Source organism: Capra hircus, chromosome 10, assembly GCF_001704415.2.
Source record: "Capra hircus breed San Clemente chromosome 10, ASM170441v1, whole genome shotgun sequence".
In the NCBI taxonomy this organism is placed as follows: domain Eukaryota; kingdom Metazoa; phylum Chordata; class Mammalia; order Artiodactyla; family Bovidae; genus Capra; species Capra hircus.
In genome coordinates this window covers 19836351-19859903 of record NC_030817.1, presented here as the reverse complement: position 1 = coordinate 19859903, position 23553 = coordinate 19836351, and the positions used below count along the sequence as shown (strand labels likewise).

General features: G+C 45.0%; 1 protein-coding gene across 6 annotated transcripts in view; it reads left to right on the top strand.

Moving 5' to 3' along the window:
* SIPA1L1 (signal induced proliferation associated 1 like 1) overlaps positions 1–23121 on the top strand; it is a 383207-nt gene extending 360086 nt beyond the window's left edge. For 4 of the 6 annotated variants that reach the window (XM_018054010.1, XM_005686031.3, XM_013967263.2 and 1 more), the window contains 7 exons: positions 5702–5941; positions 6717–6882; positions 11817–12063; positions 15257–15403; positions 16729–16843; positions 19876–19960; positions 21109–23121. In XM_018054010.1, the coding sequence (XP_017909499.1) occupies positions 5702–5941; positions 6717–6882; positions 11817–12063; positions 15257–15403; positions 16729–16843; positions 19876–19960; positions 21109–21252 (1144 nt within the window). In that variant the 3' untranslated portion in view covers positions 21253–23121. The remainder of the gene's footprint in view (positions 1–5701; positions 5942–6716; positions 6883–11816; positions 12064–15256; positions 15404–16728; positions 16844–19875; positions 19961–21108) is intronic. The other 2 variants (XM_005686032.3, XM_013967265.2) reach the window with 1 other exon arrangement.

Genomic DNA, 23553 nt, shown 5'->3' with positions numbered 1-23553 from the left:
TTTGACTGTGTGGATCACAATAAACTGTGGAAAATTCTGAAAGAGATGGGAATACCAGACCACCTAACCTGCCTCTTGAGAAATCTGTATGCAGGCCAGGAAGCAACAGTTAGAACTGGACATGGAACAACAGACTGGTTCCAAATAGGAAAAGGAGTACGTCAAGGCTGTCTATTGTCACCCTGCTTATTTAATTTATATGCAGAGTGCATCATGAGAAACGCTGGACTGGAAGAAACACAAGCTGGAATCAAAATTGCTGGGAGAAATATCAATAACCTCAGATATGTAGCTGACACCACCCTTATGGCAGAAAGTGAAGAGGAACTAAAAAGCCTCTTGATGAAAGTGAAAGAGGAGAGTGAAAAAGTTGGCTTAAAGCTCAACATTCAGAAAATGAAGATCATGGCATCTGGTCCCATCACTTCATGGGAAATAGATGGGGAAACAGTGGAAACAGTGTCAGACTTTATTTTTTTGGGGCTCCAAAATCACTGCAGATAGTGATTGCAGCCATGAAATTAAAAGACGCTTACTCCTTGGAAGAAAAGTTATGAGCAACCTAGATAGTATATTCAAAAGCAGAGACATTACTTTGCCAATTAAGGTCCGTCTAGTTAAGGCTATGATTTTTCCAGTGGTCATGTATAGATGTGAGAGTTGGACTGTGAAGAAGGCTGAGTGCCAAAGAATTGATGCTTTTGAACTGTGGTGTTGGAGAAGACTCTTGAGAGTCCCTTGGACTACAAGGAGATCCAACCAGTCCATTCTGAAGGAGATCAACCCTGGGATTTCTTTGGAAGGAATGATGCTAAAGCTGAAACTCCAGTACTTTGGCCACCTCATGAGAAGAGTTGACTCATTGGAAAAGACTTTGATGCTGGGAGGGATTGGGGGCAGGAGGAGAAGGGGACGACAGAGGATGAGATGGCTGAATGGCATCACTGACTTGATGGACGTGGGTCTGGGTGAACTCTGGGAGTTGGTGATGGACAGGGAGGCCTGGCGTGCTGCAATTCATGGGGTCGCAAAGAGTTGGACACGACTGAGCGACTGAACTGAACTGAACTGATAGTCAGCTGTATATGAAGTTAGGCTTCCCTTGTGGCTCAGCTGGTAAAGAATCTGCCTGCAATGTGGGAGACCTGGGTTCGATCCCTAGATTGGGAAGATCCCCTGGAGAAGGGAAAGGCTACCCACTTCAGTATTCTGGCCTGGAGAATTCCATGGACTGTATAGTCCTTGGGGTCGCAAAGAGTCAGACACGACTGAGTGACTTTGGCGTTCACTGTCATAGTCAGATGAAAGAAATCTGCTAACCAAAGATTAGACCTTGTTGCTATGTAACTAACAAATAGTGGCACACCTGTCACTTGATTTTACAGTACCCCAAAGGCTACGTTCTCTTACTATTTCAGAAACTTTTCTGGTTGCTGCTCCCTGTGTGGATAATGCATTTGCAGTTAACCTAGATTTCTGGTGTTATTATCGATGGGTTTGCCTGCCTATATCTTTATGTGTCTTTCACCGTCCCCTTGTTTCATCTTTCCACTTTTTTCTCTTTTGCATAACAGAGTCCTACGCTTACTCTTCTGTTCTCACTGGCTTAATATATTGCACTTGTGGAAGAGTTCTGCATTTCTTTAATTCTTAAAGCAGACAAATGGAGTATCTGTTATCAGGAGGTAAAAACTAAATGAAATTGCATTGCTTTTAAAGTTATGTTGCCCTTGGAGGTTTTATAAAGGGTTTTCTCTTTCCCCTTCTCCCTAAATAAATAGAAAAATCTTTGGGGGGAAAGTTGTTAGAAGGATTGTTAGAGTATGGCTAGGCTATTTTTAAGTCTCTGTTGAATTAGTTACAGTTTTGCTTCTGTTTTATGTTTGATTTTTTTGGCCAAGAGGCACTTAGGACCTTAGCTTCCTGACGAGGAATCGAACCCATGCTCCCTGCACTAGAAGGCCTACCAAGGAAGTCCCCTTCAGTACTCATTTCTAAGATGATATTTTTTTGTAACGTTTGGACCTGGTTCCTCCTTTTTAGTTGCAGAAATAAAGGAAATGGTTGTATTTAATCTGATGTTTTAAGGCCCAGTTAGTGTGGAAAACCCTTGAGATCACCTTTGCCCTGTATCCCGTTCCTCCCCACCGCCCCCCAGGTTTGTCCTGCCCTCTCCAGTCTGTTGCAGAGCCTCAGGGCCTGATTCAGCCTTCTCCTTTCAGGTCACCTATTTTTGCTTTGTTTTTGTGGACGTGTTTTCATTAAAGTGTAACAGACATACAGAAAAAGGCACAGACCATCAGTGCACATCAGAGTGGGTTTTCCCAAAGTGCACTTACCCACGTCATCACTACCCAGATCAAGAACTAGTTGGCGCTTGACCAGCATCCAGACACCCTTCCTCCCACATGTCCCCCTCCCCGTCACCTCCCCTTCCTCCCCAGCTGAACACCATCCTGAATCCTAAAGTCACACACTCACTATGCCTATCTAGGGGCTTCATGTCAGTGAAATCATCTCACTGGTAAAATCTGGTGTCTTTAAGTCAACATTATGTTGGTGAGATCTGTCTGAGTTGCAAAGTGTTCGTTTATTTTCATTGCTGTATTATATATCCGTTGTGAGAACACACCAGTTTGTTTATCTATTCTATTATTGAGCTTTTGGAGTATTTCTGTTTTGAGGATATTACAGGTTCTTGTACATGTCCTCTGATTCATGTACATATGTACTTCTTTTCAGTATATACCTATGAGTGGAATGGCTAGAGTAGGATTTACATATATTCAGCTTCAGCAGAGGCTGTGAACTGGTTTGCCAAAGTGGTTGTAACAAGTACCTCCTGCGGTATGAGACTGTGCTGGTTGCTTCACATCCTTTCTAGCATTTGATACTGTCTTTTTAATTTTAGCCACTCTAGTGGGTGGTCCCTCTTTGTGGAGTTAATTTGCATTTTCCTGATAACTGATGATGTTGAGCGCCCATATTTAATGGCTTTTAGATAGCTTCTTTTGTGAAATTCCTTTTCAGATCTTTGCCCATTTTTCTGTTGGTTTGTCTCTCGTTAATTTTTAGGAGTTAATTATGTATGGAAAAGAGCCCACTGTTGGATATGTGTTTTATGTATATTCTCCTGCTCTGTGTCTTTGGATGAATAGAGGTTCTTAATTTTAATGAGTTCCAATCATTTCGTTTATGATCCTGTTAAAGAAACCTCTGACTCTGTCATAAGATATTCTTCCATGATACAGTCTAGACTCTTTGGATATACATTTAAACATAAGTCCAGTTGGAATTGATTTTTATGCAAGTTTTGAGGTGAAGTTCAGGAATCATTTTCATACATGTATGTGTGTGTATATCACACACATACATGTATGAAAATAAATATATGTGTGTATGTGTGTGTGTATGTGCACACACTTTATATATATATAAAATCTCTGGACCATTAGGGTTTTACTTTTTGTTGTATTTTGTTGTGCTTTTTGCTTAGTTTTTATAGTGAATGTGTTTTATTTTAGAGTCATTTTTAATTTGCAGTCAAGTTGCAAAGAGAGTCCAAAGAATTCCCATGTACCCTTTGCCCATTTTCACCTGTTCTCATTATCTTTCATCACTATCATACATTTGGCACAGCTAAGGCGCCAGTGCCAATGCGTTCTTATTAGCTAAAGTCCGTGCTTTATTCAGAGCAGGACCATTAGGCTTTGACCAGTGTGAGTGCGGTTGAGGAATGCTTTGACACCACATCCTGTTAACTAAACCTTCAGTAACCAGCTCCACTGGAGTGGCTTGTCTTAGATCTCAGCCTAAGCCGAACAACTCAGCTGGGCTCAAGAGAGATGAACGTAGGTCCCATGAGACCACTAGGAAGGAGCTATGGAAATCCTGCAGTCAGAGGCCCTCCAGGTCTGACATTTGGAGAAGGAAATGGCAGCCCACTCCAGTACTCTTGTCTGGAGAATCCCATGGACGGAGGAGCCTGGTAGGACACAGTCCATGGGGTCATGAAGAGTTGGACACGACTGAGCGACTTCACTTTCACTTTTCATTGTCATGCACTGGAGAAGGAAATGGCAACCCACTCCAGTGTTCTTGCCTGGAGAATCCCAGGGACGGGGGAGCCTGGTGGGCTGCCGTCTATGGGGTCGCACAGAGTCGGAAACGACTGAAGCGATTTAGCAGCAGCAGCAGGTCTGACATCACCTTAAACTTTTCATCTCCAGTTTTGAAAGTCCTGCCTGAGTTTTAGAAGTACAGTAAGCAGTCTTCTCCTTGAGTCCTTCAGAACTTGAATTTTGTAACTTCTAACCAAAGTTTTAAATACACCAGTGATGAGCAGTTTTTCATTTTTAGTCATCATGCCTAATATTACATCCCTAGGATTTATTTATAACTAGAAGTTTGTACCTTTTGAACTTTTTAACCGTTTCACCCACCACTCTCCAGCCTCTACCTTTGACACCTACTCTGTTTCTAGGAGTTTGGTTTTCTAATTTTTAGAGGAACCTCCATACTGGTTTCCCCAGTGTCTGCACCAGTTTACGTTGCTGCCAACAGCAATGCAAGGCACAAGGGCTCCCTTTTCTCCAGATCTTCACTCTCACTTATTTCTTAGCTGCTGATGATAGCCATTCTAACGGGTGAGTTCTCATTGCAGTTTAGGCTTGCATTTCCTTGGCGGCTAGTGACGCTAGTGAGCGTCTTTTCCTATGCCTGTCGGCCATCTGTATGTCTTCTTTGGAAAACTGTCTATTCAGATTTTCTTCCCATTTTTAAAAATTCAGATTGTTTGCTTTTTTTGTTCTTGAGTTGTATAAGTTCTCTATATTTTTTTGGATATTAACCCCTTATCAGATACATGGTTTGTAGATATTTTCTCCTGTTCAGTAGGTTGCCTTTTCTCTCTGTGGGTGATTTCCTTTGCTGCCCAGAAGCCTTTTGGTTTGGTGTAGTCCCTCTTGTTTAGTTTGGCTTTCGTTGCCTTTGCTTTTTGTGTCAGATTCAAAACCTGACTGTCAGGAAGCTTACTGCCCATATTTTCTTCTAGGAGTTTTACTGTTTCAGGTCCTGCATTCGAGTCTTTAATCCATTGTGAGTTAACTTGTGTGTGTGATGTAAGGTGGGGGTATGGTCTGATCTGATAAACAGCTTTTTAGAGAGTGTTACTACCAGGTTCCGGGGAGGGAAGGAGACCTTGGGATGCCCCTTTGGCCTCGGGCGTGAGCATGTGGGGAGCTCTGTGTCTGGCTCAGTCTTCTCTACACTCTTGAGCTCGGGCTTGGGGAATGTCACTGTGCCCCTGAGTTCTGAGGAAAGGAGGACAGGGAGCTCTTGATACTGCCAGGCCTTCTATCGCCAGCTCCCCCGGCCGCCCACACACACACACTTCTCTGTACCACACTTCAGCGGTGCTGGTGTGCTTCAGAGTGTCCCTGACAGTCTTAAATATTTTTACTTTTCAACTGAAAGTGCAGAAGAAGCCCCCATCACCATGTTTTACTTTGACAGTGGACATTTAAAATGAAGCAAAAAGGCGAAGGCAGGCCAGCCAGCCCCATTAATATTTTATGAAATACTCATTGTTCTGTAACCAGCCGTAACCCCTGTCCTGGCCGACGCTTTTATGGCTGACAGGCCGACCCCAGGAGGCCCGCACACACCCGCGCCGTTTTGTCTCTGTCCTGCCTCTCCCCAGTACCATGAGCTCGCGACACTCCGCCAGCCCGGTGGTCTTCACCAGCGCCAGAAGTTCACCGAAAGAAGAACTTCACCCGGCCGCCCCCTCGCAGCTCGCTCCTTCCTTCTCATCCTCTTCGTCCTCCTCCTCCGGTCCTCGGACTTTCTACCCCCGCCAGGGCGCTACCAGCAAGTACCTGATTGGATGGAAGAAACCCGAAGGAACCATAAACTCCGTGGGATTTATGGACACCAGAAAGTAAGGACTCTGTTGCTGCTCTTGCTGGTGTTTTGCTTTTTATATGACAGTGAACAGAAAAGCCTGGGGCAATTTCCTGCAAGAGAGGAGGCTGGGCTCAAGGCTGGGGAGAGGGTGGTTTGGTAGGGAAGTTATTTTTCTTCCCACGTGAAACGTGTCTTAAATCGTTTCTCTGCCACATTCCTTAAACAAGATGTATTGCAAAACCTTCAGATTTGAGAATCTCAAAGTCTCCTAGGAAAGTCTGTCTGAAGAACAAACTTCATAATAATTGCCCCTTGGGTGTTAAGACCACACTTGTCCCTTTGATGCTGTTAATCACAGCCTTCCTGTGTAATTCCTAACTGGCCCAGGAGGGACTATTAGAAAGTAAGTGACCACCTCTGAACATAAAGAACTTTTGACAAAATAGTACAGCAAAAAATAAAGCATTCAGTCAGTGACATTGGTTTTATTTCTATAGAGATTGCATTTGGGATTCATACCCTGTGGTCTTTTTTATTAGTAAGTCTGTTGCTAATTTTGGCTTAGTGGAGTTTATAGTTTCCTGTGAAAGAGTGATTTATTCATCAGGCTTTTTATTTTGTATTTCAAACTGGTCTTGCTTCTCTTTACAAGCACTTACCCAAATAGATTCTTAATATAATTGAACAGAAGTAATTCTCCTTTTCTCTCTTTTAATAGCTCTCCATTGACTTACCTCTTTCAGACCCCATCACACCCTTGAGTCCACCTCATCAAATTAATTTCTCCCCTCTCTTCCCCTTCTTTCAAGGCGTCATCAGAGTGACGGCAATGAAATAGCCCACCCCAGGCTGCGTGCCTCCACCAGGGACCTCCGGGCATCCCCAAAGCCAGCCTCCAAGTCCACCATTGAGGAGGATCTCAAGAAGCTCATTGACCTGGAAAGCCCAACCCCTGACTCCCAGAAGAATTTTAAGGTACAGGGCAGGTCTTAGGGTGTACGGCAGTCAGGGAGAAGCTGGACAGGGCAGTTACATTCTCCAGGAAGTGGTGGTTCCCAGCTCCTCCTCATCGGACCCCGCCTTCCCACCATCACCCAACTGTCTCAATATTTAGTTCATGTCTTTTCCAAATGTCCTGTCCCTGCAGCCGCATCTGTTGAGTCTGGGTTTATAGTAACCTGTCCCCACCCCCAAGGCTCCTTTTCTTCCACTGTATCCTGCTTACAATGCACAAGCTATACTTTCTTGACATCATCACTCAGACGACATTGCTTCTCGGAACTCTGCAGACACACCCTTGGCTCCATTGTCGGATGGAAAGTTTTCTGAAAGGGCTGTAGTGCCTTCTGTCCAAAGGGTCCTCCTCCTACAATAGCCCCCAGGGTGTCTCCTGCCCTGCGCACGCCCATAGCACCTGCACTCTGGCCTCACGTCTGCCCCCTGCCCCTGGCCAGCAAACCTACCAGCCGTACGCTGCTCGCTGTTGAGTCCAGCAGACTTACTCGGCACATTTACCTGCAGAACTTTCCAGACTCTCTTCAGAAAGCCTTCTCTCCGCTCTCAGAATTCCAGACTAGAAATGCCTTCTCTAGAACCCAGCCTCCCTCCCCATCAAGTCCTGAACACTTGCTCAGAGTTTGTGGGTATGTCAGTGGCCAAACATTTGCATGACCACATGGATAGATTTTTTTTCTGCCCACCTCACCTTGGGTGGACCCTTCAAGCCCACCTCAGGCTCTGCTTTCTTGTGTCTAAAGTGTGCCATCTCACTCCCAAATGAGCCAGCAGCTGGTGCTGGCTGAGCTGGGCCCAAACATATTATATTTCACACTTAGCATAAGGTGTTCCTGTCTGGAGTGTACTGGGTGGCCCCACAAGAAGAGAGTCCACCACTCCAGACGGTCATGGGTGCACACTTTGATGTTTTCTGTTCTCTGTATTCTCAGTTAAATGATTTGCAGTCTGTTTGAAGTGACTAAAAAGCTTAGTTTAAGAGGGCCTTTGAGAATTGATGCAGAGTGGAAGCTGACATATTTCCTTAACCACTCACCGTCCTCAGAGGGCGAGAGACATGCCCAGCGTGATGAGCCGTGTGGCCTGGTCTCATCCAGGCTTCCCCGTCACTATCCTAGTTTCTGTGCACACACACGTTCCTCTTTGTGTGCTTGTGCCACACGTGTGTGTGCATTCCTCCAGATAGGTCAGGTGTACATCTGAAACTGACAGGTCAGCGTCTCCAGAGATGAAGTGTACTCCAAAGATCATTCTGGAGTTTTGCAGAGAAATCACTGAGTTATTAACATAAGCATTAACATCATAAATCATTTTAAAGACTTAACATTCTGGATTTCTATCATTTCTGTTTTATAAGCCAGCACTTAACAGTTCTGACTCATCACCCAGGGCACAAATGGTTTCCTTAGCAACCCCGCAAAAGATAGTACTTGAAACTTCTTTCTTTATCCATCAAAAACCAAAGAGGTGTATTAAAATTTTTAACTACCAGTTTCCAAATTATTTCAGATTTTTCCTGAGGTTAAAGGAAAATAAAATCTGCCCTGAAAGGAATCTTTCCTCCAATCCTTAGTTTTAACATATTTGGAAAGGAGTAAGCTCAGAGCTTTCTTTCTTTTGATTTACTCCTGCAGTGAAAATAATTGAAAGCAAATGTCTGTCTTGCCCTTATTCCAGGTCTTGGCTTTTATTTCCAAAGTGAATTACTTTAACATTCCTATTTGAAACAGGAATGCATATGCTGTATGTGGTGACTATATTACCATGAGACCCTCTGCAAAGAAAGCGCTTCTGCTACTTGAACTATTATGGGGAAAAGGCTGGGAGCAGGAGCTGGAAAAGTGCTGTTTTCTCTCTCGTGTCATCTTCTTTCATTTGGCTTCAGATGAGTTCAGCTAAGTAGCTCCTGAGACTCATCCGCGCGATGTGCCTCTTGAGGCCATCGCGTCCTTGAGAGGTCTCCCCGGCCACGCCTGGCTCAGGGCTCCAAGCCACTGCGTCAGGCTTCAGGGTACAAGGAGTAGCTTACTCTGGGCGGTGATCCTTGGAACCCACTCACGCCACATTGGCAAGGGCTACCTGTGAGCCACCATGAAGGTCAAATGACAGATTGTTCCCAGGCTCGTCTGCCAGCAGAGGGAGACGGCTGCTGCAGGACGTGGCCAGGCTCTGCTGGGCAGGCTGGAGCTGGGAGGTGGGTGGCTGCGAACCTCCAGGCAGCTGCTGTGAAACTCCTATCTCAAGGAAGACGGCAGAGCTGTAACGTTCTGAGAAACCTCATCGGCAGGCAGAGCTGGGATCACCGTATTCTCCCCGAGGGCTGAATGCAGTCCGGCGAGTAAACAGAACGGTAGTGCAAACCAAGAGCCCTGCTCTCCAGCCAGCACTCTCAGATACAGACCAAAGGAAGAGGTGTCACGCGGGCGCCCAGTGTTTAGGAAGAGATGGTACTTGTTTACTGCAAGTGCAAGAGTGATCCATTTCACTGAGAGCCGGGGCGCATGAAAAGAGTGAGGAGAGGGAGGAGATGGACCCTGATGCAAGAGGCCACCTCTCTAGGCCTGGCTCGATCAGATTGATCAGTGGTCCCCAAATGATTTTAAAGTTTAAGAATCCTTTTGTTTCCTACCAACAGTTACACACGGAAGCACAGTACATGGAACTGAGACGGCAGAACTTCTCCAATAGCAAGGGTGGGGTGTCTTGGGCTCCTGGGTCCCTCCTGAACACCTCATTTCCCCAGGCAGTGATGCCGGGAGGAACCCTTAGGGCTTCTTGGGACAGAGTTGAAATCTCCCTTCTTAGATGCTGTCTATAATCCTTTCTGAGTCTGCCACCCCCTGCGCTGTGGTTCTTTCCTGGCAGCACAGGGAAGCACCACTCAGCGATATCAGTATGACCTCCCGGGAAGGCAGAGGGTGCCCTAGGGAACTGGGTAGGTGCACACACCTTTGAGGCTAGAATTAAAGGGGACTGAGGGCGGGAGCCATTGAACATGCTTGGACCAGACTAGTCCTGCTATTTTTCAATAGAAAGCATCTAGGCAGACTGCTTCCTTCCCTCTCCTCCCTTTAGTGCAAGATGTTATAACTTAATAAATCATGCTGTCCAAAGGATCTCTTCAAGTAGCTGTTTACCTTGAAGTATATTAATATTTCCCAAAGAGGCTGAAATTAGAACTGATGAAAATTCTCTCCTCTGTAAATTTATCAGGGTGGGGATATTCACTGGAAAAGGAAATCCCTTGGCCAAACCCAAAGGTGCCAAAAAAGATGGAAAGCGGTTTTTTTTAATAGATCTGAAATCTGGGCTGGTAGGCAGGAGCTTTATGTGACAGTTCTGGAACCTCGGGCAGGTAGAGCGAGATGGTCTGCTTCCTCTCTTAATTTACAGTTGGCAAGCCATTTAGCCTCTCTAACGCCCACTCTTCTGGGTGAAATGAGAAAAGAAATCATTTCCGCACCAAGTCCCTGCCCTCTTACAGACCCACATAGCATTTATCACAGCAGCTTAGTTTTCAAGGTAAGCACATATGTACTTTGGGTTTAGCTCACCATGAATTTTCAAAAGTGAACACAATCGGCTACACTTGGAGCTCGTTTACAATGCATTTGGTTAATAACCTTTTCATTTGGATGTTGCAGCTATGCCTGCTGCATTGTGGACAGCTTTGACTTGATCAGCCCTTGGCTTGGTGGATGGAAGTGTGTTAGACCCCAGAGCCCATTGAATGAGTCTGAGCATCAGCTCTGTTCTCAGCCTCCTAGATGGAGCCGTTGCCATATCGTTCTCTCTGTCCCTTCAAAGCGGCATGGAAAGTTTCATGGTGGCTTCCTGCCAGCAGTGACTCAGCCCTCCTACTCACATCCTCACCTGTTCCCCACATTGCTCTCCTTGCCAAGGTGAACAGTCGACTAAGAGGAGCTGAATAAGGATAACTCCGTTAACAGACCACATACTCTGTTGGCTTGCAGGATGCTGGATATTTCAACATTGTTAACGTGCCTGTTTTTTCCTTCATGAATGGGTTTCTCAGAAGCTTGCTGTTTGCACAAAAATCTGAAATAAAAATCGAATCTGGTCACAGAGGCAAAAGACGTTAACAAGAGATACAGCCATCCGGAGCTTTTGTCATTTTTATATAACTGTATATATACTTGTCTTTTATAAAGATAACTTCCCTATTTTTATTTCACCAATAGAAATCAATCTCAAAAAATAATCTCCCAAATTCATTTAAAATAATATTAGTCGTTTGAGCTTTCAAGAGCCACCTATTATTTGAGTGACTGTATTGTGAAGATCAGAGGTTCTTGTTGCCTGGCAAACACGCATCACTTGACAAGCTTCTGAGGATACCTTCCGGCGTCGTGGCTGTTTCCTTGGGGACCATGACATAATTTCAGAACACCACTGATATGATGTTCTGATCACCACTGATCACCGTTGTGATCAGTCCAGCATTGCTTGGAATCCTCAGAATAAGCCCGAGCACTTCCATGCCCCCATTTCATAGATGAGGAATTGGGTTTCAAGCGATAACATGATTTGGTCACTGACATGGGATTCAAATAAAACCGGTATTTGTCTGTTCTTAAAGTCTTGCTGTAAGCATGACACAATAGTGATGAACCCACTGCATCCCATATCTGAAGCTTGTACTGAGCACTCTTCGGCTGCAGCTGACGTGCTGGGCGGTGAGGCTGTCGACCAGGAACTGTGATTTTGCCCTTGGGGGTGTAGAGATGGGGGACCCTGAGGCCTCCTTTCTGGGCTCCAGGGTTTGAAGGGTTGTGTCTTTGAGAGTGATCTTGTTAACCCACCCATCTCACACCCCGGGTCGTGGGTGTGTGACCCAGAAGGTTGATCTGTGCTGTCCTGACGCTGTTTTTCAGTTCCACGCGCTCTCCTCCCCTCAGTCTCCCTTTCCCGCCACCCCTACATCAAGGCGGGCCTTGCACAGAACGCTGTCCGACGAGAGTATCTACAGCGGCCAGAGAGAGCACTTTTTCACCTCGAGGGCTTCACTTCTGGACCAGGCCTTGCCCAACGACGTCCTCTTCAGTAGCACGTACCCTTCTCTCCCCACATCTCTTCCTTTGCGGAGGCCTTCATACACCTTGGGAATGAAGTCCTTACACGGTAAGCCTGTCTTCAGCGGCAGCTAGCAGCCCTGCTGATGGTGACCCATGTCCCCCAAAACACCTGCCACTCACTTTGCTCAAGGATGGTAATTAGAGGAAGACCTGCTTGCTTGCCCAGATTATCTGGGCTCCCTACCCCGCCATTCAGCCTCTCACCTCGAATCCCAGCCACAGGGTACAGACCCTGAGCCTCACCAGACCACAAGACTCATCTTGGATTAGTTTCAGGTGTCCCACACAATGATCTGATATTTGTATATTGCAAAATGATTGCAAGATTAACGTCCGCCACCATACATAGTTTAAAAGTGTTTTTAAACTAAAAGTGTTTAAAAGTTTTAAAAACTTAAATTTTAACAATTTAAAAAGTTTTTTTTCTTTCTTTCTGATGAAAACTTTTAAAATTTACTTTTGTAGTCGCTTTTAAATATGCAATACAGTATTAGCAGTTGTCATCATGCTGTGGATTATATCCCCATGAATTCCTTATTTTATAACTGGAAAGCTGTACTTTTGAGTCCCTCCAGCAGTTTCTACTACCCCCATCCCTCCTCCTGGCAACCACCAACCTATTCTCTGTTAACTATGAGCTCACATTTTTTCAGATTCCACTCATAACCACACATAAGTGAGACGGATCATACAGTATTTATCTTTCTCTGACTTTTTTCATTGGCACAGTGCCCTCAATGTTCATCCGTGTTATTGCAGATGACAAAATTTCATTTTTTAAGAAGTTTTTATTGGAGTATACTTGATTTACAACATTGTGTTAATTTCTGCTACATAGCAAAGTGATTCTGTCATATATATATTCTTAAATTCCATCATGGTTTATCACAGAATATTGAAAGTAGTTCCTGTGCTGTACAGTAGGACCTTGTTTTGATCCATTCTATATGTAACAGTTTGCCCTGGAGCAGTATTTTAAATCTCCTGCCTTCCCAGTTTGCTTTCTCCCTGCACCCCTAACCCACGTCCATGACTGTTCCTCTTCATCTTGGTCCTGTTCCCCGCACAGTCCCCTTCTCCGGGGCAGACATCCCTCAAGGGTTACACCAGCCTCTCTCTCCTCCCTCTTTATAGGAGGTCCACCTACAGTGTGAGCCTGGTTTCTCTTTGCTCTAAAAGGCCACCCTCAATGGACCAAAGTAGACACATGAACTGACCCCGTTTTACCATCTGGACACGAGGAAGCGCCTCCTCGTGGCGACCTAAATAGTAACCTTATTTTCTCCCCTCCTCTCCCTGCACTCCATTCCTCATACAGCTTCCTGCCTGCGTCAAATACTTCCTTCACTTCCCCACTTTTTTTTGTTTTAACCTTGTAGTGAAGAAAGTCCTCTGGGAAGCATTTATCTGCACCTGTCATGCCACAGTAGGTCCACCCTGTCCTCTAGAAGCTCACGTGCTGAGAGAGCAGCCTGGACCCTGCCTCCCACCCGTCCTTACTGTCCCGCGGAGGATGCCTGGAGTTGAAGGGCTGGCCCTGAGGAAGGGAAGGGGCAGCCCACCCTCCACAGCCCCTTCCATCACCTCTTGTTGCTTTCCCGACAGTTAGGCAGCAGCCTCAGTGATCCCATGCCTTAATCGGAGTGGTCCTTGGTGGGCTGCCGTCCTTGACCTCATGGGTGTGACCACCACCGAGATGCATTTGGGGAATAGGAAACTTTTTTTTTTCCAAATGGAAATTTAGGACCCAGAGATAAAAAGCAGAAAGATTGTGTGTGACATAACAAAACTGTATTCCAAAGAAGCTGAAAAATGTGTGTGTGTGTGTGTATATATATATATATAACCACTTTGCTGCACACCAGAAACACAACATTGTATATCAACTTTACTTCAATTTTTTTTTTAGTTAAAAAATTATTCCAGCTTCTTACACTTGGTGGGAGCAAGTTTAAATAGAACTGAGCCTTTAATATCAGGCAGTATTTGTTGATTTCCATTTTCTCATAATTTTGGTAATTTTAAGCACATTAATAACTAGCAGCTGCACTGCAGAGCAGTCCTTTATGTAATTTGCAAGGGAAAGCAAGCACTAAATATACTCCGGTTTATAGACTATCATAATTGGCAAAACTTTTTAACTCCTTGTAAACAGTTACTTCCAGAGTCGCTTACAGATTTTAACTGAGAGCCTCGCTTTTGGCCCCATGTCTGAGTGGGTTATAGTGTCACGGTCACATTGTGAGGCGGCCCTTCCCATGGAGGCACCCGCTCTGACCTCACAGCTTCTGCCCCAATGAGAGCATCTGCATTTCCTGAGCCCTGTGCCCGTCTCCTCCCCCTGTATGAACCTGAACGGTGGCAGTGTGCCCTCCACTGCACAGAGGGACTCATTGCACTCATTCTGCCCATCCCCAGGCTAAGCAGAGACTGGGTGTTACTATAGGTTAATATTTGTGTTTTTAAAAATTGCCACCTTAGAAGGGGTTTGGGATGTGGGACTGCTGTAAATCGAAGACTGATGCCAAGAGTTGCTTAGTGTGTCCTTGGGAAAGAAAAGGATGCCAACACCAGTGAACCGACGTTAACGCCACTGAGCGACCCAGTGCCCGCTCTCACCTGCTCTTATTTGATCCTCACACTATCCTGGATACATCCAACTGCAGAAACCAGTGGACCATCCCTGGGACACAAGGCAGACACGAGCCAGGGAGATATCTGTCCCCAGCAGTCCCAGGGACGCAGAGAGTCTACATGGAGGGAGTCAGATCCTAGGTTCCAAGGCAGATAAAAATCACCCTTACAGTCCCCTCAAATATGCATCACCAAGCCTCTGTGGTCTGGCTGCAAAATCCAGCTCTCTGATGAAGTAGGTCCCTTCACCCCAGCCTGAATCCCTGACTCTGAGAGGAAGTGAGGCACCGAAGCTGCCCTGGGTCTCTCTGTTAGACAAGCAGCTCCTGAAAAAGCAGACACATTACCTCAGTGCAGAACTAATTTTTCCCAGACCCACACCATTAGAAAATGGGACACTGGGAGGTTACACAAAAAGGAATTAAGATTGGAGGAAGTCAGTTCCTAGTTCTGCCCAGCTTTACAGTGACTGCTAATGGTCTGTTAGACTAGAAACTGATTCCAGGTAACAAATGACTTATCTGCTGTGGTCACAGAGAATGGGTAAAACTTTGAGTGGGTCTCCAGTGGGCCTGAAGCCTCTTATCCCTCATCCATCCCTGCAGGAGAGTTCTCGGCCTCGGACAGCTCCCTCACCGATGTCCAGGAGACCCGCAGGCCGCCCATGCCCGACCCTGGCCTGATGCCCCTGCCCGACGCTGCTGCGGACTTGGATTGGTCCAACCTGGTGGACGCCGCCAAGGCCTACGAGGGTGAGTCTGCAGACCGTCCCGGCTGGGTCACGTGCAGGTCGGGAGCAGTGTCAGTGCTCAGGACTCGCTGACAACACACGCATTTCAGCACAGCCAGAAAGCAGTTGAGCTAGCAGTTTTCAAACACTCAGGACCCACACTGTTGATTTTAACCAGATGGAATCCAGGGTTTCCTTTAAGTGGGAATTCGTAACACGGATGCCTCACCTCCCCATATCTGGGAAGGGCAGAGCTCAGCGGCATCCCAGCTATCACTTAACTGAAAATAACACCTGTCCAGGGAGCGTTTTTCATCACATCGTGAAGACATTGCTCAGTGCACAGTTGCATCTCTTAGGATGCTTGTCCCGGCCCCTCTGCCCTTCTCACTCATCTCTCAGGGGAGTGATGGCGTATATACTTTCCGCCTACATCAGCCCACTGGCAAGTGCTTGCGTTAAGCCAGTGGCCCTTTAAATGCAGGCCCTTATTAGACAAGTGCTGGCCTGCTCTGCTGAAATAGAAAAAACTCAAAGTAATGCTGTCTGTGTGGACGTAACAGTTGTCATTGTTGTTAGTCTCTCAGTCATGTCCAACTCTTTGTGACCCCATGGACAGTATAGCCCACCAGGCGCCTCTGTCCATGGAGTTTTTCCAGGCAAGAATACTGGAGTGGGTTGCCATGCCCTCCTCCGAGGGATCTTCCTGACCCAGGGATCAAACCCAGGTCTCTTGGATCTCCTGCGTTGGCAGGCAAGTTCCTTAGCACTTGGTCACCTGGGAAGCCCAGCGTAACAATCTCTAGGTCCATCCATGTTGCTGCAAAGAAGTTTTGGTTTTTTAATGAGAGATTCTTTTAAAACTTGATTTTGTTTCTTGGCTCAGGCTTAAAGTGAGTGTTTTTTGAAACAGAGGTGGTGTGAACCTAAGCTGAAGCCCACCAAGGTGGCCAGGAGTCTTTTTGGAAAACACACTTCAAGACGCTCAGTACTAGCTCTTTGATATATTTTTGTTGTCACCGAGCGGAAAGCATTGGTCTGCAAATTTGGCGCAAGGCCTGTTTCCAGGGAAACAATAGAATGCAACTGTTATAAGCAAGGGTAAAGCTAGAATAGAAATCAAGTCACAGCAACTATTTTTAAAAGAGAAATAATGTTACTATCCTCTTCCAGCTAAAACAGTAAAAAAAAAAAAAAAAATTTCCTACAAGGGAAAAATAAAGTTTCCAATGCATTCTTGCCCCGTGATTAGGTTTGACTATGCGTGTCAGTCATTTCTTGACTTTTGATAGAGAGGGCCCAGGATGTGGGTCCACAGTGCTGAATGGTTTCTCCTCTCCTTTCTAGTCCAGAGAGCCTCATTCTTTGCTGCTAGTGATGAAAACCATCGGCCTCTGAGTGCTGCATCCAACAGTGACCAGCTTGAGGATCAGGCCCTTGTCCAGATGAAGTCATACAGCAGGTTAGTCACCCGGTGGTGAGGGTACCTCTCTACACCATGTATCACCTCCGCTAGTGACAGAACAGGTGTGGGGAAGGGGCGATGGAGGTCACACCGATTACCTGAGTGAAGCTCATCACTGCAGTGCCAGACATTTCACTTTTTAGTTAGAATGCTTTGTAGCCAAGTAATCTAAACACCCTTAAACTGTTCTCGATGACTTAAAGTCATCATTATGAATATTCATTATTTAATGCCATAATACAGTTATGCTCTCAGGGTTTATTAAGGAAGAGAAATCGTTTGTGCTAAATATCCTTGGGCTCCTATGCGTTTAGTCTTAGTCTGTCCATTTTGAAGCTGTCAGTAGGTCATGCTTGTAAATGAGCCTGCATCTTAGCGACTCCCAACATTCCGCTTTAGACCTACGCTAGAAGTGGGTCACCAGGATCAGTAAGATTTATGTAAAATAAGTAAGAAAAGCCATAGCTGAATTAAGAATATGGACTCTGGCTTCTCCTAACTGTGTAGAGCCTGACTTTTTCACTTCCCCGTCAGTTTGCAAATGGTGAGGCTGTTGGATAAATGTGTGATGTTTCTATATATAAAAGCATCCCAACAGTCATAGTAAGTCCTCCTTGATGCAGGATGATTTCATCAGTTTGAAATCTCTTAAAACCTTTTGAGGATGATTAAGAATCCAGGTGTGGGCTTCCCAGGTGGCTCAGTGGTAAAGAATTCGTCTGACAAGCAGGAGACACGGGTTCTCTCCCTGGGTTGGGAAGATCCCCTGGAGAAAGAAATGGCAACCCACTCCAGTATTCTTGCTTGGGAAATCCCAGGGACAGAGGACCCTGGTGGGCTACAGTTCGTGGAGTCACAAAGAGTCAGACACGACATAGGAACTAAACAACAAGAATCCAGGTATCTATAAAAACTTGGTCAGAAACAACCAGTAACAGGAAGAGTGAGGTTGGCATAGATTGCACAGATATACTGGGGACTTGTGCCTGAAGACTTCTTAAGCAAGTCTGTAAGGAAACCCTCTTCACAGAGAAAGTGTCAGAGTAATGGATTTTCTGTTGTGAGTGTGACAGGCAGATGCTTCATTTATCCTATTGTTGGGACAGTTAGGGAGGTAAAATGGTGATTAGTTTGGCTGTTGGGAACTTTTTAGAAAAATGTGCAGAGTCCAGAGGAGAGCCCTAAATGCCCCTTCTTAGGGTGAAGAGAAGTCTGAGTGAGCAAAGCCTTCTCGTGAGAAAGGATTATTAAACAGTTCTTAAAGCTTTGTAGGATCTGTAGAAGCCTAAGATGAGGGTGATTACTGGGTCTTTGTTCAGTGTGGATGAGCAAATGCAAATCAAGTTACGTGTTTTTAAAGATGATCAGTTCAGTCACAGAACTTATCTTTGCAAACCTTCAGAAGTCAAGATAGGCTACTGAGAGTTACTGACAACCTGCTGTGGCTGCATCAGCCCTCCCAAAAGGCGGGGGGAGAGTGGACTCAGTGGCTTGTGAAGAACAGTCGTGCCCCAGCATCAGTGTTTTCTGTTCAGAACCACTCTTATTCTGTCCCATCTGTGGCCTTCAGTGCATCCAGACCGGCCTGTGAGGTTGTGGATTTCAGCTGACCACTTCCCTTTTAAAATCCATTCATGGCCAGGTTTCAGTTGGTCATCCTGCCTTAAAAGTTGGGAGGTCATTATCATTCCATTTCATTTACAGCCTTGTGACATCCATGCCGGGCCTGCTGATCTAGAATAAGCAGAAGACGTGGACACAGTTTATTTTAGTTCAGGGAATTCTAACTTAAACTTTTGGTTTTTAAAGTAAATTTACTTTAAATAAGCTGTGTCCGTGTCTTCTGCTAATTCTAGACCTACAGCAGGTGCATGGTGGCATGCAATGTTTTTGGTGTTAAAAAAAAAAGTACCTCTTGTATCATGATGCCAAGCGTTCGTTCAGTCACCACCTCTTACCCCCTTGACCTCTGGAAAGAGGCAGTTGCCTCTTGTCTCCATGGGAGCCTTCAGATTCTTGGTTTGTGGGAGGCTGAGGTGGTATCTTTGGCTAGAATTCACCCAGAAACTTTTGGAGGCTTGTGAAGAAGAGTTGATAGGTCTCCCGGCCCTTGCCCAGCTATGTGGTCTATCCAGCCAGTTACACGTTTCTTTTCCTCTAGCCTCCTCTCCTTTTGGTGATGACTGGCTTAGAAGCATTTTTAGCACCAAAATGAAATGGGAGAAAGTTGTGAGCTTTAGAGTTTGCTGATAATAATAGTGAAGAGCTTAACACTAGTAATAAAGAATTTGCCTCCCAATGCAGGAGACCCAGGTTCAATCCCTGGGTGGGGAAAATCCCCTGGAGGAGAGAATGGCAACCCATGCCAGAACTCTTGCCTGGGAAAATCCTGTGGACAGAGGAGCCTGGCAGGCTATAGTCCGTGGGGTTGGAAAGAGTCGACACAGCTGAGCAGTTGAGCATACGTGCATGTGACAAACTTCTGAAAGATGTAGTCTTATGTTTTAAATATTTAAAGATAGTTAGTCTTAAGAGATGGACGCAATAACATAGCTGCCACTGGGTTGAGTGGCCACAGGCTTTACCTACCTGGGTTGCCCCAAGATAAGGGCCTGTACTGAACTTGCACCACCCAATAGGTACACACAGAGGAGTAACTCTCTTCTTAAAGCCACTAAGGAGGTTCATTTCACTGTTTGACAGTTGTATCTGCCAGAATGCCCCTCTTGTGCTGCCAAAGAGACCATTTTCACGGGTTGCCCTGTATTCTTTTTGTCACAGAGATGCAGAATCTTTAAGGAAGCTATCGATTGGCTGTAGTTCACGCTTGTATTACCTTTTGTTAAAACTGCCATTTCCCTGTTTTAAAAATGAAAATGTACATTGTGTCACCATACTGAGTAATTTGACATTGAAAACCAGTTTATAAATATAGCCAACTCCTTTAAAAAAAAAAAAGAAAAGAAACACCAAACAAACCCAGCCATGGAGAACTCCTGCCTACATGGTCTTTTATCTCTTGTTCCCAGCAGTAAAGATTCCTCTCCCACTCTGGCTTCTAAAGTGGACCAGCTGGAAGGTATGCTGAAGATGCTTCGAGAAGATCTGAAAAAGGTAAACCTATTCTCCAAGCAGGTTATCGTGTCCACGCAAGCTGCCCTGAACTGAGAGAGCCCTTTGTCAACAGTTTCAGTGGAATAAGATGTGGGCGTTCTCCCTGCTTTCTCAATACACGCGTTTTAGGGGTCTGCTTGGAGCTTGGTTCCCACTGACATGCATAGTGCAAGAAGGCTTTCATTGTCATGTGTATACAGAAAAAGCCTTCCCTTTTTTGTAAAATGCCTTTAAACCTCAGCCAGCCCCCTCTGGCCCCTATCCCAACCTCCTCACCCCTAATCCACAGCCCAGATGCACACCCACATCCTCAGTGTTATTCAGGCTCTTGCACCAAAAGAGCCAGTTGCTGTTAGTTTCTTGAGTAACATTATTAAGACAGCAGCCCCTAGATCACCTAGAATGTAAGACAGCCCTTATAACTCAACAGTCATTAAACTATGCATTCATGTATTTACATTCTCTGGAAGTCCTATTCCCTGGGTGAGGACATCGTAACATATTCTTGACCAGAGATGTGTATCTTTTAAAGTGATACAGTTACCATCACTGTATACAAGTTATGATTGTCATTATCATTCACATTTTGCTCTGTTAGGTTTTTGTTCCAACCTTGTGTATATTATAAATGCAAGTTTATTTCCATAAAATTTTCAAAAATGATGCACTGTGAAATTGAATGAGGAAGAATTTTTCAGTGAATTTTATGCCAATAACGTTCATTGTCCTAGCGACATATATACTAGCGTCTCAGAAGATAGTAGTTCTTCAAAATATAGTTCTGATTCAGACGATGTGACTATTAGACCAGCAAAAAGACGAAAAACCTTAGTGATTGATTCTGATATGAAACATGAAAATGAAACTCACGGTGCTGGAGAAGACTTGACAGGTGTATCAGGTGTAACTACTGAATGTAATAACCTGCAGAGTGTCAGTGAAATAATTTGGGGCCGGCCAAAATAAAAATCGCCAGCCATAGGTTTTAGTTCCTGCAGAAATCCGCCAGTCAATAATGAAGACCTAACGCCAGGCCCTGTGTCAGCTGTTTCGTGGCGTGAAGGGTGCACGCAGATCCACAGCCACGCATAGCAGCTGGGCAGAGTGGGACCACCCTCTTAGTTCTCTTGCTCTGCTCACCCTCCCAGGAAAAAGAAGACAAAGCTCACCTTCAGGCGGAGGTTCAGCACTTGCGAGAGGACAACCTGAGGCTTCAGGAGGAGTCCCAGAATGCCTCTGACAAGCTGAAGAAGTTCACGGAGTGGGTCTTCAACACCATCGACATGAGCTAGGCTGGAAGAGGCAGCCGCGGGGCTGCCTTCCCCTTAGTCCCGCCGTTGGAGGCATCCTCTGAGCTCCCGCCCCAGCTTCCGACTTTGCCCCCTTTCGAGGCGTGCACAACCTGACGATTGCAGACCAACAATCATTATCTGCCTTTTGTAGAAAAGAAAATGAAAAAGGTAAATAAAAATTTTAAAAAAGTAAAATAAAAGTTTAACTGCTAAAATGTGAATGTCTTTATTTTTTTGCACAATGTCTATCTGTTATGTATTTAAAAAGAAGCTGGGCCTAGGACCCTCCCTGCCCCCCGACACTGGCCCATCTGCCTCTATTTCCATCAGCTCTTTCTTATCTATTTCAGGTAACCCAAGCTTTCCTTTGTTATCCTGACAAATGTCATTGTTCCTAGGAAAATAAAGTTTTTTAAAACTGCTTATTTGGGGATGGGGATTTCCTTACCTTTGTTCCTAAAAATGCCTGGGGAGGGAGGTGCTTTCAGAAAATGCCTGCCTCCCTCAGATGGCTTGTGCATGAGCTAGTGATGTCTGTCCCTGTCTTACAGAGATCAGCAGGACTGGGGTTACTTAACAAATCAGTGAACCAGAGAGAGGCAGAGACGGAGCCTGCGGGCCACGCCCCTTTTCCATCTTGCATTATGACATCACTGCTTCCTCCTACCTTTCCCTGGGATAATGGTCCCAGGCGCTGTGTGCTCCTCTGAGCCAGAACCCTTTGTTTGGCTTAAGTGAGTCCCTCTGTATTGGAATCAGCCTTTCTGTCGCTTCCTGGGTCCAAACAGTAATTGGTTTCAGAATTCCTCCAAACTAAAAAAATCTTAAGATTTGTATGCATTTTGGTCAAAAGGATAGTTTCTGTTTGAGATTTTTAAAGTTATTAATGTGGCAAAATTGTATTTTTAGCTCGTTCAAAATGCTCTTACTGATGAATTAGTAAATCCTTCTCTCCAAAGCAAGGCTTTACCAGTATTTGTAACTAGGAAAAAAAATGAATGTTGAATTGTGAACTTTAATCCTTACTTGTTAGGAGCAATGACTGTGGTGATGGAATGGCCTTTTGAGACCTGCATGTCCCATGTACAATTTCTGCCCAGCATTTCCTGCATCCTTGTGTGGCCAGCTGCAGGATTCTGCTGCAGAAGTGATTGATGCGCTGCTTTTCTTGTCTAGTGATGCAGCTGCTTTGGGCCCCTGGCCGTTGTTCCAAGGCTCTTGGTCCTGCACAGAACAGAGACACTGGGTCACTAGTGTTGAGAGGCCCCGGGGGAGCCCCTGGTGGCCTTGTTTCTTGCCTTCACAGTTGTCACCAAATAGTCACCTGCGCCCTTCAGTGGTGACTCTGGTCTAAGGGAATGTTCAGCAGTCCAGTGGTATCTGCTTGGAAGTTCCCTGCCCCAAATAATCTCCACCCATTCCTCTCTCCATCCCTGAAAAAACATGGAGTGGAGTTTCCCTCTTCTCCCCCAACCCGCATCACCAGATTTTTATGCTACAGTTTCATTCATAATTGTTACTTCTTCGGGGGATTTTTTTTCTTTCTGGTGACATTTCTCTCATGGAAATAGGAAGATTTCGGAGTGCTTTGTAAAGATCTCAATTGTCTGTCTCTTTCTCTCTTAGACTTGTATGAAGGAGATTGTACATTGCCTGATATCTCTTTGTAAATGAGAAATAGCACTAACATCCAAGCATTCTGAAGTCTTGCTTATCCTTCTGAATTAGTTTTTATTTTGTCTTACATTTTGTTTGGGGACTTGGGGCAAGCTATTTATTAGAGTTTTGCAACAGAGTTCTTGTTTGAAGCCTTTAAAGACTACTTGTAAAATTCAAATAATAAAATTCATTTTAAACGCTCTTTTAAAACGTTTTGGTATTATTGCTTGAGGCATTCTTATTTGAAAGACCACCCAGTGTATCTCACTCACCCTCCTTGTATCCATATTTTTCCCTCACACTCCATATCACCCAAGATGATTCTTGAAAGTCTGTCCCTTTTAGAATTTTAAGAAGGTTTTTTTTACTCTCTATTCACACATCCACAGAAAATTCCTGATTTGCCTTTTCTGCTTATGATTTAATATTTGCAGAGCACTTTATAATTAGTTCCCTCTTCATTATCCATATGTGGAATTTCCATACCAACATTGTCATTCCCTAAGACCAACACATTTTTGGACTCGTCTTCTGCATCTCCCAGCTCTCAATGTTAGACGTTATATGCTCAGGGAATACAAATGCCTGTTAATATTAGACTGTGCAAAATATAATTAGGAAAGTTAATCTACTGAAAAAATC